A 17110-nucleotide genomic window follows, 5' to 3' on the forward strand; every position below is an offset into this window, starting at 1 on the left:
AGTGACCCTAAACCATATTTTTACATGCAATGAAAAGTATATGACATTTTGGAAAAATAAATAAATCTTTTCCCTATCTTGAGATCTACCTAATTCGACGGTCCCTTAAATATCGAGTAAGGGAGAATTCACTGTATATCCAAAGTAAGTTAAGTGAAGAATTAGACAAAAAAAATAGAAGAAAAAACCCAGAATAATCCACCTAGCGGTGATGGTGCCTTTCTCGTGTATTAAAAAATGTAACAAGAAAAGCACATAAGAGAGGTCAAAATTGTACTTTAGGGAGATAGATTCAGTTATTTCCATCCATTCACGTTTATGTGCGTTCATTTAAATGCTTTCCAGCAATTTTAAAAAAAATAATATCTGGATTTTTTTTTCCTAGGGGAATTGAATTTTTTTTAAGGGGAAAAAATCAATGTTTTTTTAATAACTTTGGAATGCATTACCCGATTGGACCAATTTTCAATAGCGAAAAATTAGAAAAGATTCCGCGTCGGATGCAACCTGTTGCAAGCAAATCGGATAAGACTAAGTGCAAAAAAGCGTGTCTCACATTGTTTGTACACACACACACACACACACACACACACACACACACATACATACATACATACACACATACAGACATCACCTCAATTCGTCGAGCTGAGTCGATTGGTATATAACACTATGGGTCTCCGAGCCTTCTATCAAAAGTTCGGTTTTGGAGTGATCCTATAGCCTTTACGTATACTTAGTATACGCAAAAGGCAAAAACCTATCGAATAATGACGCAATGGAATCATATAGAAGTTAATGGATTCCATGTACAATAATATATGTTAGACTATTGTGAATGTAACAAAAAAAAGTAAGTACAGAAGAAGGTGTTTAATTTCGCACGATTGCACGATCTTCAGCCAACTTACCTCTTGTGGTCCAAATTTGAAAACCGTAGTCACGTTCCATAACTCCGCACAGCCCGTAACCACCACTCGTTTGAAAATCTCGTCCAACATTCCTCTCGATCCGGATCCCGCGATTCCACGGCCCGCTTCTCCCCCGCTCATGCCGCTAGCCAACTTCAAGCTCTTTGGATTCATCTGCCGCGCCAACCGCTCGCTCGAGAAAAAGTTTTTGCTTATCCACCCGTAGATCTCCTTGTGGTGGTAGATCATCCGGAACGAAGTCAGTTTCGAGTAAATATTGACCAGGTCTTGTTCCAGCTTTGCGTCCACGCTGAACTGCTCCAGGTAAAGCAGCTTTTCCTGCATGGTATCGATCTCTAGCTGCTGTAACTGCGTTCCCACGTAGAACATCGGCATTCGAAACTCGTCGGAGGCATTCCTGCTGTTAAACTTTCCTGTTATCGTAAACGTGAGTAGTGTGGCAGAAAAATCATTGGAACTGTTTTCCCGCACCGCCGAGATAGTCGTATTTTCAATATTAATTGCAAAATTCTTTGGAATTATGGGAGCTATTCTAAGATAGGTTTCACTTCCGGTAGATGTTTCCCCTGGAAGCTTAGGAATCTGATTCAAATTGATGCTATTCTGCCGAAGGAACATCTGAGTACGACGCTTCTGACTCTGGGCATCTTTGATAAATTCATAAAGACCTTCATGAAGGACCACTTTTGTATTGGTCATGGCGAGTTGCAGTTTTTCCAGCGAAATTGGTCCATGGGCCACGAGAATACTGTCCAAGGCAATGCCAAAGCTTAGTTCACCCAGACAAGGCTGAGAATCACCTGCCCGAGGCTTATCTGGCTTCTTAGATGTTTGACAGTGTCGAAGAATTTTCGCCTGGGCATCACACAGCGCGGCTGAAACCAGCATTGTCTTCGTATTGTGGACAAGACTGCCGTCTAAATGAAGTTCCTTGGCTGTTGCGTGCAGTAACCATCCAGGATCGTGATCGTTGTTCAGCAGAGCTATCGACACATTATTAATGTGAACGGCCATAAATTGGGCAAATTTGATTATCATAGGATGAACCTTCTTCTCGCGGAAATCCAGGATCTTCCGTTCACCGGTGCGAACGTCCATAAATGGATCGGATTCGGCATTTGATTGCTGAGAGGATGCTTGGCTTGATGAACTTTGGAACTGCTGACGTCGATTGATGTCCTTGTTGACCCGTATATCACGGATATTGATCGAAAGCAGTTTCGTGACTTCCGAGTTGAAGAAGCTACTGCGGATACATATCTCATCAATTTGCTGAAAGTAAAACATAAAAATCAGTAGGTATTTGCAGGGATTTTCAAAATTATTCATGGAATACAACAGTAAAGTCTTCGCATTAAGCGACAAATTATTCATACATAAAATTAAAGATACTAAAAGACATTGATTTTAACTTAATTCAATACAAATGTTTGAGAAATAAGATAAAATGTGAGACTTTAGGTGAAAAATAATTTAAAGTTCGTACGCGAGTTTGGAAATTCCACTGATGGAAAATAAAACAATAGTGCAAACGAAAAGACGACGCAACAGTTTTAGCAAAATGTAATAATCTTGCTAAATACAACCCCAACATCAAAGATAAACTTCGTATTTTAGAATTTACAATACGCATAAACAATGAATCAACAAAAAATGTTCGTACTTTATCAGATAGATAAAAAGCCAGCGAATCATACAAATGGAATCCTCCCCTCAAACGCAAAATTCATTACGTGATTACGATTGCTTAGAAACCAGCACAAGAATTTTGATTATAATTCACGAGCAAGGAATCATTAATGAGAAGATCTTCGATGTATAACGAAGCAAATCTACTTACCACAGAAAAGCCACTCTTACAAACGTTCACATCTCGTAGCGAAAAGGGTAAACTAATACGACCAAAGCGGATTTTGATATTAAACTTGCGTTTCAAAATGTACCCAATACATTGCGGTAGAAGCCTGTAACGATTCATGAATTTCCAATTAATATTGATTACCATTTAATATACATTCAACCTTTTGGTAAAAGTTGGCCCCGAACTGGAGCACCATTCATTCTCCGGTACATCCAACCGCATTCACTTACCAAGTGATGGCCAAATAAATCAACACAATTATGACCAGAAACCAAAATAGCCCAATCATGATTTGATCATTTTCCGTCTGCACTGCGCTCGATGATATGATTTTCACTATAAACACTCTAGAATTCACTTGATTTTTGCCGAAATTTTCTCCTCACTTTGGTCAATGTCAATCAACAAACGAAAAGGCGAAGACGATTTGATCAACATCATCACTTGAACCGTTTCAATCGTTGGAATGATGATGTCAGATGATGATGACGAATGACAGAGCGCGAAGGATGCGAAAGAGATAAAAAGCAAACGTAGAAAACAGCTGTTTTCAGATCAAAAGCAAAGCAAACACGGTTAGAAAAAAGTACCTAATATTACACTGTAACTGAAAACTATCCAAAATCAAGATAAAAAGTGCTCAAATTTAAGTACTTCCCCAACACTTTTATTTTGGATACATTTTTGTTTTGGTTGATGGGTGTTTTTAACTTAATTTCAAGGTTTATTCCCAACACTCACCAGTGAGTTATTTTGTCAATATGAAAGTATCCAAAATGAAGTTTTGGAACAGTACTTGATTTTGGCTGAAAATTCACTTAGCCATATTGAACGACGTTCAATTTGTTGCTAAAGGTTTGTTTCTGAATTTTATAAAATTAAATTAAAGTTGCCTAAAATGGAATAAAATTGAAATTGCTTCGCTGCGGGTGAGTTATTTACAATTGGCTCCTCATAAATAAAGATAATAATTATTTATTTTGTATACAGTGATGGGACAAAATGATAATTTTACCGACAATCACCGAGGGTGACGACATTTATGGTTTTCTAGAGAAACCCCCAAAAAAGCTATTTGATTTTGCCACACATCCCATAAGGTATGTAAATACAAAATTATCAAAACTAAATTCTGCATGTTAATAAAGATGAAAACACATATGCCAATAAATGAAAGAGGCGAGGCGTTATCTAACCTCAACATATATTGTCATCAGCTTTGAGTGGCGTAGCCCAGTTAACTTCGATGGTCTTTTTAATGTTTAATTTGCCAATTTTTCTTCTTATTTTTTACAGATCCAAAGCTTTCGTTTCAAGGTATTAAACCTGATAGCAACGGACATGGCACTCTTCCTGCGGAATCATTGAAAATCACCAATTAAATTCAACATTATTTGATTTCCTCGTTTTATAACATTCTTGATAACAATTGAAATAAATATAAACATGAGCATATTTCATAATTTTGATAAAAACAAACGGAACAAATCACAGCAAACTATTCACTTAAATTTTACTACGGTGGAAAACCGGGAATACCCGTTTTTCAGTACTTTTCACTCAGAGTCGACTCTTTGGCATAAAGTAAAAACCATCCAACCAAAGATTTTGCAAAATAACTCAAAATTGAGTATTTGCAGAAAAACTCAATTTTGAGTAGTTGCACTTTGCTGTCAAGTTGAGTGAAAAAGACTCAATTTTGAGTACTTTCGTTTCGCCGTGTACATAATTTTCACTCAAATCGGGGGTTCAGTGTTGCTATACACTGTGCCAGCAAAGTACTCTTTAATGGGTAAAAAAGTACCCATTATGAAGTTAAATAGTTCAACTCATTAAAAGAGTAAACAGTGTTTACTCATTAATGGGTAAACCACTCTAACGTCAAGTCAAAGAGTGTTTTTTACCCATTATCTGAAAAAAAATTGCACGGAAAATGGGTAAAAAACATGCTTTATTATTTTGGTAATGCATTCCCAAAAATTTGAAAACAAATATCATCAATTTATTAAACGATAGACATGTTGAGCATGAATATAATCGAACATGATATTAGTATTTATTCAATTATGAACGTGTATTTACATAATGTTTAAAATGATAAGTTGTTTTTTCGCCGGTGACTCGAAACTTTTCCATTTCCAGATTCCGTCGAGAGAAATCACTGGTTCTCATAAACTTGATGTATTGTATTGTTATTTGTTATTTGATCTATACTGTTTACATGCAAATCAGAACCAGTTAAGCTACAAATAAGGATCCAACTTGTGGCGGCATTCTGCGCCGAGCTGCGGAGCACCACTAGCAGCTGCTTCGTCTATCAATCCAGGTCGAAGGCATTCCTTATCACCGTCAATCGTTTCGTCCTCCTGATACCAGTTCACTGCGAATCCTCTCCAGCGGTTGCCTCCGGGACCAATGTTGAGCACTATTGCCGTTCCTTACTGTTGACTAACGTTTTCGGCTACGAAACATCACCAGCAGCAGCCGTTGCATCAGCAATCGTTCAGAATCGGTGGTCTCAATTCGAGGCAACTTTGTTGGCTGATAAGCTTTTCGTTCGCCAGGCTGAAATAGGCATAATTTTTTGGATATTTATTGAGAATAAAAGCAATAAATGTATAAATTCTCACCTCTTCCGCTATCAGAATCTTTGAATGTTTCTTTATGAATTCCAACTTGATTTTCACTCCTTAATGAGTAAACGCGTGGAACTTTAAAATGGGCACAAAATACACATTATTGGGAAAAAATATTTACCCATTATTTTGACAGTTCTATATGTCGAAAAATAATGGGTATTTTTTACTCTTTAAAGAGTAATGTTAGGTTTACAGTGTAGATACCGAATAAAAAGTCAATAGAATCACAATAGAAAGTATTGTAACAATACGATAAATTTAATTGTAATTACAATAAACTCTACTGTTGCTCACAATAGAATAACAATTAAGAATATTGTTTTCCACCATAAATCCTATTGTAAATGGAAATTTTACAATAGAAAATAGGCTCGAAAATAGGAATTGTTAGTTACCGTAACAATTAAAAAATCGTTTATTTCTCGAACAAATTTTTGCAATTACAATAGAATTTATTGTAATTCTATTGTCAACATTTTTCTGTCAATAGATTTTATTGTACGTTTATTGGAACAACAATAAGGAAAATTAATTGGTACAATAGAAGAACAATATAATTGCACGTAAAAAAATAACCTTATATGTTATGGCAAAAAACCATTCGAAAATACTTATATACTGTTCATTGTGCCAACCAATGAATGATCCCATATCAAAAAGCTAATAACATTGATAAGTTAATGAAAAGTATAAGTTTTGCAATGTATGTGACTAATGCGATGTAAAAGTTTTTTCTTATACATACGCCTGCTTGGGCAAAAAAGTATTAGAAATATGAATAATAAATAACATTATTTTTTTTTACGTGTGGTTGTTCATAAATAAAATGTATTGTAATTTTATGATATTTTAATGTAATTCTATTGTATTTTCTATTCGGGTATTTAGTGGAATACATTAATGTATAGATGAGCGAAGATAAATCCTCTGTCTCCAAACGAACTGTCAAACGTGTCTCCAAACGAGCATGACGTCACGATTTCAATAGAAATGTTAAGGGCTGTGACCAGAGCATAAAATATTCATCTTCATGAAGTAATTTCAGTCTGAATTTTGACAAACATCGCATGATTATTCAAAACATAGAATGACATAGTCAGACGACTACTCCACCAACTCATTCATTCGGCTGTCACTGAATGTGCTTACTGTGTGCAGGAAAAAACATAATTAGCATTGTTTATATTGATGTTTACCATTGAAAGTGCCTCGTGGATAAAAATCGGATTCAGTTCTATGTGATAAACTACTTTACTCATTTAAAAGTTGTTCAGATTTCAGATAATTTATCAATTTGTAGAACGTACATAAATATTCAATGACTAATATTCAATCGAATATTGACACTCCAGAGCCGACTATGAATGTGTCTGGAAGTGAGCTGACAAGTGAAGAGAGGTGCACGTCACCAAAAATTTTCGATTATTTTACACTCTGGCTGTGACGTCATATGCGCATGTGCACGGTCCAAAAACGCGACTCAGCCATGCTTTCGCTCATCTATAGATTCTACTATCTATAAGTGTGGCACCCTAAAATTGAGTAATTTTTTTCTTGGAATTGAGTAAAATTCACTTAATATTCAGTAAAATATATTAATTTTCAATAGAAACTATCCAAAAGTTAGGTAAATTTCACTCAACTTGCGCCGTGGGTGGTTGGGGTCTGGGTGGTGCGGATAGAATCGATTTGGTTGTCAAACTGAAGCCAACAGTTTCTATTGTGCCGGAGCCAAACATTGAAGATTGTGGTTATGTACACTCAGAAATAAAGAAAAACGTTGATATATTACAATTTATACTTTTTTGACATTTACTCGATTAATACGAAGCATAGATTATAATTTATACTGACCATGTATTTAAAATAACCTTTGCTCGTTTTTACTACTGTTATTGTTTGCAGTTTAAATATTGTCTATCAAAACGAGGTTCTGCCAGTTCCTCATGGAGTGAGTTCCTCTTCGATTTTACAACTGGAAACACCAAATTATATAATTTAGTGACTTATATCTAATACTGGCGATGTTATTTCATCTCTCCAGTGCATTTTATAGAATGGCCGAGCAAGTTCAGGTGCGGGTAAGATATTTTTTTAGAGCAAAGCTAGAATGCAAACTGTGCTTCATTTCTTGCAGCCCGTTGGAGTTTGAAGCTAACAGTGAAGGCTGCAGGATGTCCTCATCGAGTTCGGAAAAAGCAAGTTCCTATTCGACGACATTAGGAAAATTCGGCTATGGTATATAAAGGTTGTTTGCTTCGCAAAAGTACGGCAGACCTTGAAACGTTCTTTTTGATTCTAGCTCAAGCGAAAGTGCAACCTCCTGCTTCTGAACCACCACCGGCACGATCAGCAGCGGAATTGATTTTAGCAGAAAAACATTGATGATCGTCAGTATGTTCAATATCGCAACTGCCTCACCAGGTTGCAATACGTTTAGTGGATTCCCTGAAGCCGAAGAGCATAATCTTTCCGACTTAGGACCGCTCCAGCCAATGCTCCGTCATGTTAATCTGGAGGCCCACCCATTTGGCCGTTTCCCATCGGGGGAGCTTGAGGCGGTCTCCGCGGATAATAATCGGCGTTGAACCTGAAAAAGGCAACTTACATTCAAACCAGCCCCAACAGATATCCAATCGTCCACACAATCCACAAGAAAAATTGAAGGGATGCCGCTGCCTCTACCATTGAAAGGCCCTCATACTACGGTGGCAACATTTGTAAATGATGTTCCGATGCAGTCAATGCGGATCCGTTTATTTCGTCATTAGCTCAATTTGGTACCGGCAGCAGCTGAAAATGTACGCTTCCGTGGATCTCCAGTATTAGATCTTAGCAGGCTTGCAATGCTAATCATCCGTAATCCGTTGCCAACGACTCAGGATCCCCATGAAACCGCCGAAAATTCTACATCACTTAGCCACCGAAAACCAGCGCTAAAAAAATATTATGCAATGAAATTCGGAAAACATATTGTAATTTGTTTCAATAATTAATAAAATAAATATTTTCTACAATTGTTTTTTTTTATGATTCAAAATAACAAAACAAAATTGAAATATTTCAACCGGAGGGGAAAGCAGCCCGATATATGCTATGAAGGTTTTTCGATAAGTTAAACTATGATTCGTATAAATCAAAGTTATACTATGCGAGATTTATTGGCAGTTAAACGAAGTTGGGGTCAACCAGGCGAATAGTCATTTAGCATGACTTTTAATCTATTTAGTTTAAATTTATTTCAGAGTGTATGTTTCAGATCTTATATTCAGAAGTATTGTTATAAATGGGAAGAATATAAAAATAACCTTAGTTTGAGTTTTGTATTCTTTGTAACAAATATTTTCACATTATATTTCGGGTGGAGAATTAGTAGGAATGCAATTAAAAAGCATTCGTTACAAAATTTCACGAGATTAAACAGCTGACTGGAGCAGGAATGTATCTAAACCATCATAAAGTCACGTAGAGTCTCGCGCATTTGAGCGCCCTCATGCAGCATGGAAAGAGAAATTCGAAGAGCGGGAAATGTTTGACAGCAAAGAAACTGCAAAATAATTTTGCTCATCACACTTAAAATAAATCGCCGAATTCGGTAAAATTTTACCGAAATCGCAAAAACAGAACTAGTCGGAAAATAATTTAACTGGTCTACGGTGATTTTGACAGTTGAACATTGGAAAAAATTACAAAAAATCTGTAAAATAAATTACCGAACAGTTCTGCTGTTGAGATTTCGGTAAAATTTACCGAATACGGTGAAATGAGTTAAGTGTGATAGGAGTGATTTCAAACTATCCCTCTACTCGCTTGAGAGCAGAAAAACGACTCTATCCGCAGCACCCAGGTTGGGGTTGTTTACGGGGTACCTTCTTCCTTCTGATCTGATGCTAAACGATATAATTTCCTAGTAGTCTCCGTTTCAGCGTTCGATGTCAATGAGTCTTTTCCTTTGAAGTACTCTCTTTTCATAGTATTCTTTTCGGAGGGGAAATGCCAACTTGACTCTGTAATTTCAAATTTTCGGGTGGCAGTAGGCCATGCTTTTCCAAGTTGCATGAAGGGGAAATGTGACTCATCTTCGTGATATCAAAATTTCCAGTTGCAGTAGGCCATGCTTTTGCAAGTTGCATAAAGGGGAAAGTGACTCATCTCTAGAAAATTCAGTTTTTCGGATGGTAGTAAGCCATGCTTTTCCATGTTGCATGGCGGGGAAATGTGAGTCACCCCTGAACTGAAATCAAATATTCGGGTGGCAGTATAGTATGCTTTTCCAATTTCAATTAAAAGGAATTGTAAGTACACTGACTAATTTTTTTCTGATTACGGCATGCTTTTCAAAGGAGTGCTGAAGTGGAATCTCTAACTGCTGAGACATTTTGTGAAACAGCGCGTTTTCGAAAGAACAAAAGAACTAAACGAATTTTACGTTGTTTTACTTTTTATTTCAATAGTTTTTTTTACATATAGCTTTCTTTTATTATCATGCTATACCTTTATTCGACAGTTTATCTACAACTGCCTAACAGTTCGTTGTTTGAATTGCACTAATTACGGAACTACAGCGCTAGTAGCAGTAACTTATACTAAATGATTGATTTTTTTAATCATTTAGTATGAGTTACAACTGCCAGCGCCTTATAACTCCTTTAATAGTGGAGGAATTCGAACATCAACTTGCTAGGCAGAGTTGTAGAAAAACCTTCGCACTAGAAGTCCACAATACATAACACGTTTTGAAATTAAGCCGCTGTGATGAGTTATTGACAAGCTACTAAATGATCGAACGCAGATTACTAAATGATCGATAACATCCTTAGAGTAGAGTGGGGCAAGAGTACCCACTTAGTTTTAATCGATCATGTGGACCTTATGAAACAAGCTTCTGCATATCAAATCAGTGTCGATGATTCATATACTCTTCCTTTATGTTACCCAGTGGAAAAATATTGAAATTATTGAGATTCGTTTTAGTAGAACCCTTATTGCAAGACAAGTGAAAACGCACTCTTACCCCACCGGTGAGGTAAAAGTGCGCATTAGGTGGGGTAAGAGTACGCATTTATCCAATCATGTGCTTTAAGTATATATTAACACAAATAAGAGTTAATAACATTTAATTGATGTTTAATAAGCATATATTAAGGAATGTTTAAAGATTACGTAACTCTTAAAGGGGGAGGGGGTCCTAAAAATGTGCACTTTCATACGAAAACCATTGTTTTTTTTTATATATACAAAAAACTACAGAGGTAAAAATATATATCAGGTTTCGCGTGGCGTATACAAAGGCATTTTCCTTAAAAAAGTTCACCAATCACGTAACGTAAAATTTGGCAATTTCATCACCCCTCCCCCCTATCCTACACTATTTGTATGAATCTTCTAAAAATTGTATGGATCATCACCCATCTCGCATCTCCTCCCAGCTGAACGTTGCGTAATTTATGAATGTTTCTTTTGATTAAAAGAAATTATAATTTAGATGAAATTGTGTTTTCGTACTATGTTTAGGTGTACAACAAGTCCTAATACAATTTCATTATTTCGCTTCAGTGCTTTGTTCGCTAAGTCCTTTCTAACACCGAATTACTTCAACTTATTCTAAAAACTTGTAATAATTTCGAATTCTGTCCCTTTTTTCTTAGTTGTGGATCTTTACGCTTTGGAAGAAGTCTTATTTCGGCCGGAGATACAGCAGACGTTCGATAACTGCAAGTCATTTAACTGCAATGCTTTTTAACTGCAATTCGATAGTTGCAACAGTTTTGCAGTTATCGGACCGCTAAACTTCAAACTGATGTCAGACGCAATCACAGCTGCAGTGCGCTGCACATTTAGATGCACTTTTATTGCATCTGACGTCGATTGACAACCGTTTGACGTCTAGAATGCGTTGCAGTTATCGAACGGCATTCGTTAACTGAAAAGTAAACATTTTGCAGTTATCGAACGGCTACTGTACGGGTTTGACATCATAACTTGAAGATTCATATGCGTACTCTTGCCCCACCGGTTCCTGCGTACTTTTACCCCACAGTCCCAAAAATTATTCAAGTAATGGTTTTGACTTCTTGGAAAACCAACCGGATTGGTGTTCTGTACCATAAAGTACTCTATACAATAGGTTATCGAAATGGTATAATGTTCACCTGATTCAACGTACACACTTAAAATAAATCACCGAATTCGGTAAAATTTTACCGAAATCTCAACAGCAGAACTGTTCGGTAAATAATTTAACTGATTTTCGGTGATTTTGACAGTTGAACAATGGAAAAAATTACAAATACGAATGGCCGGACTATCGAGGTTTCTCTCATTAATCCGACTGTCAAATCCATACAAATGAACTAAAACAAAATCACAGTCAATTTGAAAACTGACAGCATAATGTGTTTAAATGCAATTGTTGAAAGTTGGTTTAATCTATTACTCACCTTTTAAATTGGGAAGGAATAACGATGTTCCTTGATATGCTTTTTTATAAAAATAAATTTCAACTACGGCACGACACTTTTCACTCGCGACTGAAAATAAACATGGCGTCCGATTCGAGGTTCGATCAAAAAGCAAATTTGACCAGTGTTGCCGAGATTCAATATTGCATTCAAATCAAATGTGATAAAGCATTTAAACCTGTGTAATTTTACACAACTTGTTTTGGCTGACTGGGTTGCATCTGTTTTAGTGTAATATTAACTATTTTTAGATACGAAAAGTGCACTGAAGCAACGTAAAAGAAAATGATCAATTCCAAACTGTGTAATTTCGAAGCGATGTAGTATTACATCCAAATATATCCAGCTTTTTACTCGACGGTGCCATAATGCTTTGAATAACCCCTTTTGACACATGCCGTGTCCACTATAATTTGTTTATGGATCAATCTTAGCAACCTGTGACTCGTTACAATTTTCTTTGAAAACATACATCTGTCATAATTCAAAATAGTTCCTGAGCGGTTCTTTATTCTTATCAATAATATCTTATCAATTATTATTATCAATCAAAGCAAATTTATCAACTTTTCTTTCTAGGTATCAAAACGAATATTAAGTTATGCATGCTTCTAAGGTGCTGGAAAGCTAATTCAAATGGATTGTAGGTCATTAAGCTTTCGATACACTGCCAAAAATATCTATATAAGATATATGTGTAGCCGTTATAAATTTTTGCAATAGCTCCACCCTAATATAATCGATATATAATGACACATAAATTAAATAATTGCTTATTCGAGACAACACATAAAGTTTATTTGGATATATATATTTTATTAGTGGTTCGCGTGGAGAATGGTTATGTGTGCGCTGATATACGTCATAAGTTAAATCTATGGATTTTTGCCAATAAATATGTGTGGATTTTTAGTAGTGTACTCGTAGTAAATTTAAGAACGCTCGTTGTCATTGGTGTCGGTGAAGAAACCTTTCACAAAAGGGACATTATAGTCACTAAAACTTTTAGAACTCCGTGCGAAGTTCTATCCAATTATCCCTAAAACTATTTGAGCACCTAATCATTGCAGAATGTACGGATCTTGGTAATTTACATACATAGTTCAATAACTGGGAAGATTTCTGGGCAACAATGTTAAGCATATCAATCATTTCATTCAAGTTCCGGATCTTATGAATCAGAGGGTGGTGGCGACATCAAATTACAGTACACATTTTATTAAAATATCAATTACATTTACAATGCTGTACTTTTTGAATGCCCTTGTTTTTCATTTTTTCCAGTTTGTTTTTGTTTCGCACAATATCTGGGAAAGCTTGTACTCAAAATATCTTATCAAAATGGTCAAGATATACATGCAAATCATGTCTTTTCTGCATTTCAATTAGAATTGTAATTGTAATCGAAACCATCGTTATTGATGGATTAGCTGTGCAAAACGCGGAAATCAACCTCGGGGACGTTTCGATTCTATGAAAAAACGCAGTATCCACCATTTGGGTTGGAAACCGTCGTAGCCCACATCCACTCGTGAGTGTTCTCTATTGGAAAGGAAGTTCCATCAGTTCAAATTATATTGGTCTCGCGTGCATTTCCGCGATCCTCACTGAAATGAAAACGCTCTACGAGCATTCCCGCAGCAAGAGCCTGGCCTGGGGCATGTCTACTCCAGCAGTTACTTTAGAAAGTAAGCAGTTCCAGTCCCATTAGGAAAAGCGTATTCATGTCAGATGTTGCATTTTTTCTGCTGAATTCCAAAAAACGGCAATTAACAGCAGAACACCTAAAATGAATGAAATGGTTATAGACAAGAAACTTCTAAGCAAATGATTTACTGTTAATTAGTATCCAAAAGTGAAAACTATTGACGGATGGGAAAACGGGAAAACAAATAATATTCAAAGGCTACTTCGATTATATCTATAAAATCTGTACAAGGCATCTGTCATAGCTGAATCACCCCTTTTCAAATTTATGGCTAGCGTAAAAAGCTGGATTCAAATATGCATTAGAAAATCTTTATTACATCAAATTTTTTGTACGTCCGTCTGATTACGTCGATGCATATTACAATCTTTTTTGCTGTGTGGGTGTTGATACTTTTTAATCCGGAAAATTCCGAATTAGCGAAATCCGGACTAACGAGTCGTCGGACTAGCGAGGTCCGGATAAGCGGGGGGATACTGTAGTTGGCCAGAATAGCTGTCAAACTGATGCAGTGTTGCTATTTTGTCTAGAATTTATTATAAGCATTTTAAAATGATCTTCCTACACCGAAAAAATTCTTTATATTGAATATATTTGTCGCACACATAAATTTTTGCAATTTAGCGACCCAAATATATGCAATTTGTACCCACACATAAATTCAATAACTGCATATTAGAGACCACACATACATTTTATTTGATTATAGATTATATTTGTACTTCGCGTGGAGAGTGGTTATGTGTGCACTCATAAGAATCATGAATTAAATTAATGGATTTTTGCCAATAAAAATGTGTGGAATTTTTGTAGTGTATGCTGCGCTGTAGGATCTGTCAAAGTTAACACCGTCGTGTGTCTTCTTCTTATTTTTACTTCACTGACAAAAATCCAATCATATCCATTATGTGTGGCACACATAAATTTTGACTATAGCATTTCCCACATAACGGCTATGTGAATCCGCATAGCATATATGTGGAATCACATAACCCTTATTAACTAACAACCTTTATGTGGATTTTCCCATAGCGAGTGATTATTAAAGCACACATAAAATTTATTTGTAAATTTCAATAAATTTTTGCCAATAGAAATGTGTGGATTTTTAATAGTGTTGGATTCGTCTATATTGAGTTAAAAATTTGAACTTCGTACTCAAAGTTGAGTTCTTTAAACTTTTTTTAGGTTCTTTATTTTTTCTGCGTGTATATTACGCGAGATATTTTTTTTACACTGGGTTACATCATCATCATCATCTAATCGTCATTGACGAAAACCAAGAACGATATCAAAAGCAAAAAAAGAAAAACAAACGAAGAGAAAGCTATTTTATTCTGAAGTGTATCTCCGTGTAGTCCAAATTTTTGTCGCAAAAAATCTATTCAGATCAGTTGAATGAAAGCATTTAAATAAAAATAAATATAATGTCGACTTTAGAGAAACTACAAAACAATTGCCGCTTGTGTCTGAACGCGGAAACGGATAGCAACGAGCTAGATTCATCGGATTCAAAGTCGTTTATTCCCATAAATGCAAGCTCTCTACATGAAAAGATGTCCACCGTTTTTAGCTTTGCGGTAAGTTTTAGGAGTTTGATGAAACATGTTTAGATATCGTAGTCAGTCAAATTTATGACGATCCTGATTTCTAGCTGGACGAAATAGATCAATTGCCGAAAAATGTTTGTCGACAGTGCTGCTCGATCGTCGGTGAATTCCACGAGTTCTCGACGAAGGTTCGGCAAAATCAGTCCTATTTGCGGACATTGGTTGGAGAATGCGATGACTTGAAACTTGAACCGGATCAATGGATTGATTATGTGAGGAAAAATGACATTGATGTGGAAACGATTGAAATTAAGTCAGAATTGGAGAAGGATAAAGATACTATAGTCTGTACGTCGGAACAAGAAAATATAGATGAAGATGATGGTGGCGGAAGCGATAATAATTATAGTGAAGAGGATGTAAAATGGAAGTCCGTGGATGACTCCGAGTATGAAGAAGAAAAGGTAGTTGTAAGGGCGAAGCGGAAATATACGCGAAGGGCCCCATTGAAACCGAAGAAACTTAAAAAAGAAGGTAGACACGATCCTTCGAAGGAGTATAGGAGCAAGCCAAAAGAGGAGGTCGAGGAAGAGGACAGGAAGATTCTTGAGTATTTTAAATTTATTTGTGAGCTATGTCAGTTGCCCACCGACACTTTCATTGATTTAAGAAAGCATTTCCGGGAACAACATGGTCAGAAGGGTTATCATCGATGTTGCAACAAAAAATTGTTCAAGCGATGTCATCTTCTGGAACACATTCAGGTCCATCTCAATCCGCATCTTTACGGGTGTGAAATGTGCTCCAAGAGTTTCAGCTCCAAAGAGTACCTACAGTTGCACAATATGCAATGCCATGCCGAGCAGGTTGAGCGCCCATTCAAATGCGACAAGTGTCCGAAAAGTTTCATCCAGAAAGGACAACTCTCGTCACACATGGGCCGGCACCAAATGTACCAGTGTTCGAAATGCGACAAAGTTCTCGCAGGAAAGGGATCTCTCAGTGCCCACATGGTCAACATGCATAGTGACGAGGGAAAGCACATTTGTGATACTTGTGGACGCGAGTTCAAAACGAAACAGTGCTTTGATAATCATGTGCGGAAACATATGGGCATGTTGGAGGACACCAGCATCGAGTGTGAGGTGTGTCACGTGATACTTCACAACAAAGCCACTCTCAAAAAGCATATGATCGCGAAGCATATTAAAACGGACGACGTGTTTATCTGCAACATTTGCAATAAGCAAGCTCCGAACAAGTTTGCCCTCGAGTCCCACAAGCGGAAGGTGCACTGCGAAGAGAAGTATCAGTGTGAATTCTGCGATAAACGCTTCAAGAATCCGGTGACGCTGAAGGAGCACCGGGCGTCTCACACCGGAGAGATTCTGTACACGTGTCCGTTCTGTGCGACCACGTTCAACTCCAAGGCAAATATGTATGCCCACCGGAAGAAGGTACATCCGTGCGAATGGGCTCAGGAAAAGCAAAGTCGTAGCAAAAATCAATCGCAACAAAGTAAGCAGACACCGGAATCGCAATTGTAAGTAGCGAGGGAGGATTGCATTTGAACTGTAAATTGTACAACTAAGTATTAAGTATCGTAACATTCATCAATTTTGTCACGCTGTGTATGTTGGAGAGTTGTGGTTGCGAACACAATTTTTACAGGTCCCAAAGTGACGAAAAGGAGAAGGAGATGTGTAACGTAATTGAACATGCTCTTAACAATAGTTGAAATTCGTTTATTAATATTTTATTGGACTTTAACATATCCATATCCAACACAAACATCGAAGTAGTATGAGTTCATGCGAATGGCCGCAAAAAAAAAACAATGTTCCAAAGTTACAATGTTACAAAGTCTCCAAAGAAACTCAAAAGTTTAATATTTATAAAATATTAAGTAGTTTTATATTTAAAAAAAAAATACAGCCAACATTCAGATACAATCGCAAA

General features: G+C 36.6%; 2 protein-coding genes and 2 long non-coding RNA genes across 7 annotated transcripts in view; 3 read left to right on the forward strand and 1 right to left on the reverse strand.

Moving 5' to 3' along the window:
• LOC134218395 (protein hobbit) overlaps positions 1-3241 on the reverse strand; it is a 153723-nt gene extending 150482 nt beyond the window's left edge. For all 3 annotated transcript variants that reach the window (XM_062697339.1, XM_062697338.1, XM_062697337.1), the window contains exons 1-3: positions 3024-3241; positions 2773-2896; positions 912-2204 (exon numbers count right to left, since the gene is read on the reverse strand). In XM_062697339.1, coding sequence (XP_062553323.1) covers positions 912-2204; positions 2773-2896; positions 3024-3082 — 1476 coding nt within the window. In that variant the 5' untranslated portion in view covers positions 3083-3241. The remainder of the gene's footprint in view (positions 1-911; positions 2205-2772; positions 2897-3023) is intronic.
• A 167-nt stretch (positions 3242-3408) lies between these two features.
• Positions 3409-4267, forward strand: LOC134214181 (uncharacterized). The gene is made up of 3 exons (XR_009979692.1): positions 3409-3722; positions 3784-3893; positions 4090-4267. It is a non-coding gene; the product is annotated as an uncharacterized LOC134214181 (long non-coding RNA).
• Positions 4268-7275: 3008 nt separating this feature from the next.
• LOC134214182 (uncharacterized) lies at positions 7276-8420 on the forward strand. 2 transcript variants are annotated; one of them, XR_009979693.1, is made up of 3 exons: positions 7276-7507; positions 7570-7680; positions 7735-8420. It is a non-coding gene; the product is annotated as an uncharacterized LOC134214182 (long non-coding RNA). The 2 variants fall into 2 exon arrangements; XR_009979694.1 differs by having other exon boundaries at positions 7570-7670.
• A 6487-nt stretch (positions 8421-14907) lies between these two features.
• Positions 14908-17110, forward strand: part of LOC134218401 (transcription factor grauzone-like) — an 89988-nt gene continuing 87785 nt past the window's right edge. Inside the window, exons 1-2 of the mRNA XM_062697348.1 lie at positions 14908-15181; positions 15256-16694. Coding sequence (XP_062553332.1) covers positions 15029-15181; positions 15256-16694 — 1592 coding nt within the window. The 5' untranslated portion in view covers positions 14908-15028. The remainder of the gene's footprint in view (positions 15182-15255; positions 16695-17110) is intronic.

The sequence above is a fragment of the Armigeres subalbatus genome, chromosome 2 (genome assembly GCF_024139115.2).
Source record: "Armigeres subalbatus isolate Guangzhou_Male chromosome 2, GZ_Asu_2, whole genome shotgun sequence".
NCBI lineage: Eukaryota > Metazoa > Arthropoda > Insecta > Diptera > Culicidae > Armigeres > Armigeres subalbatus.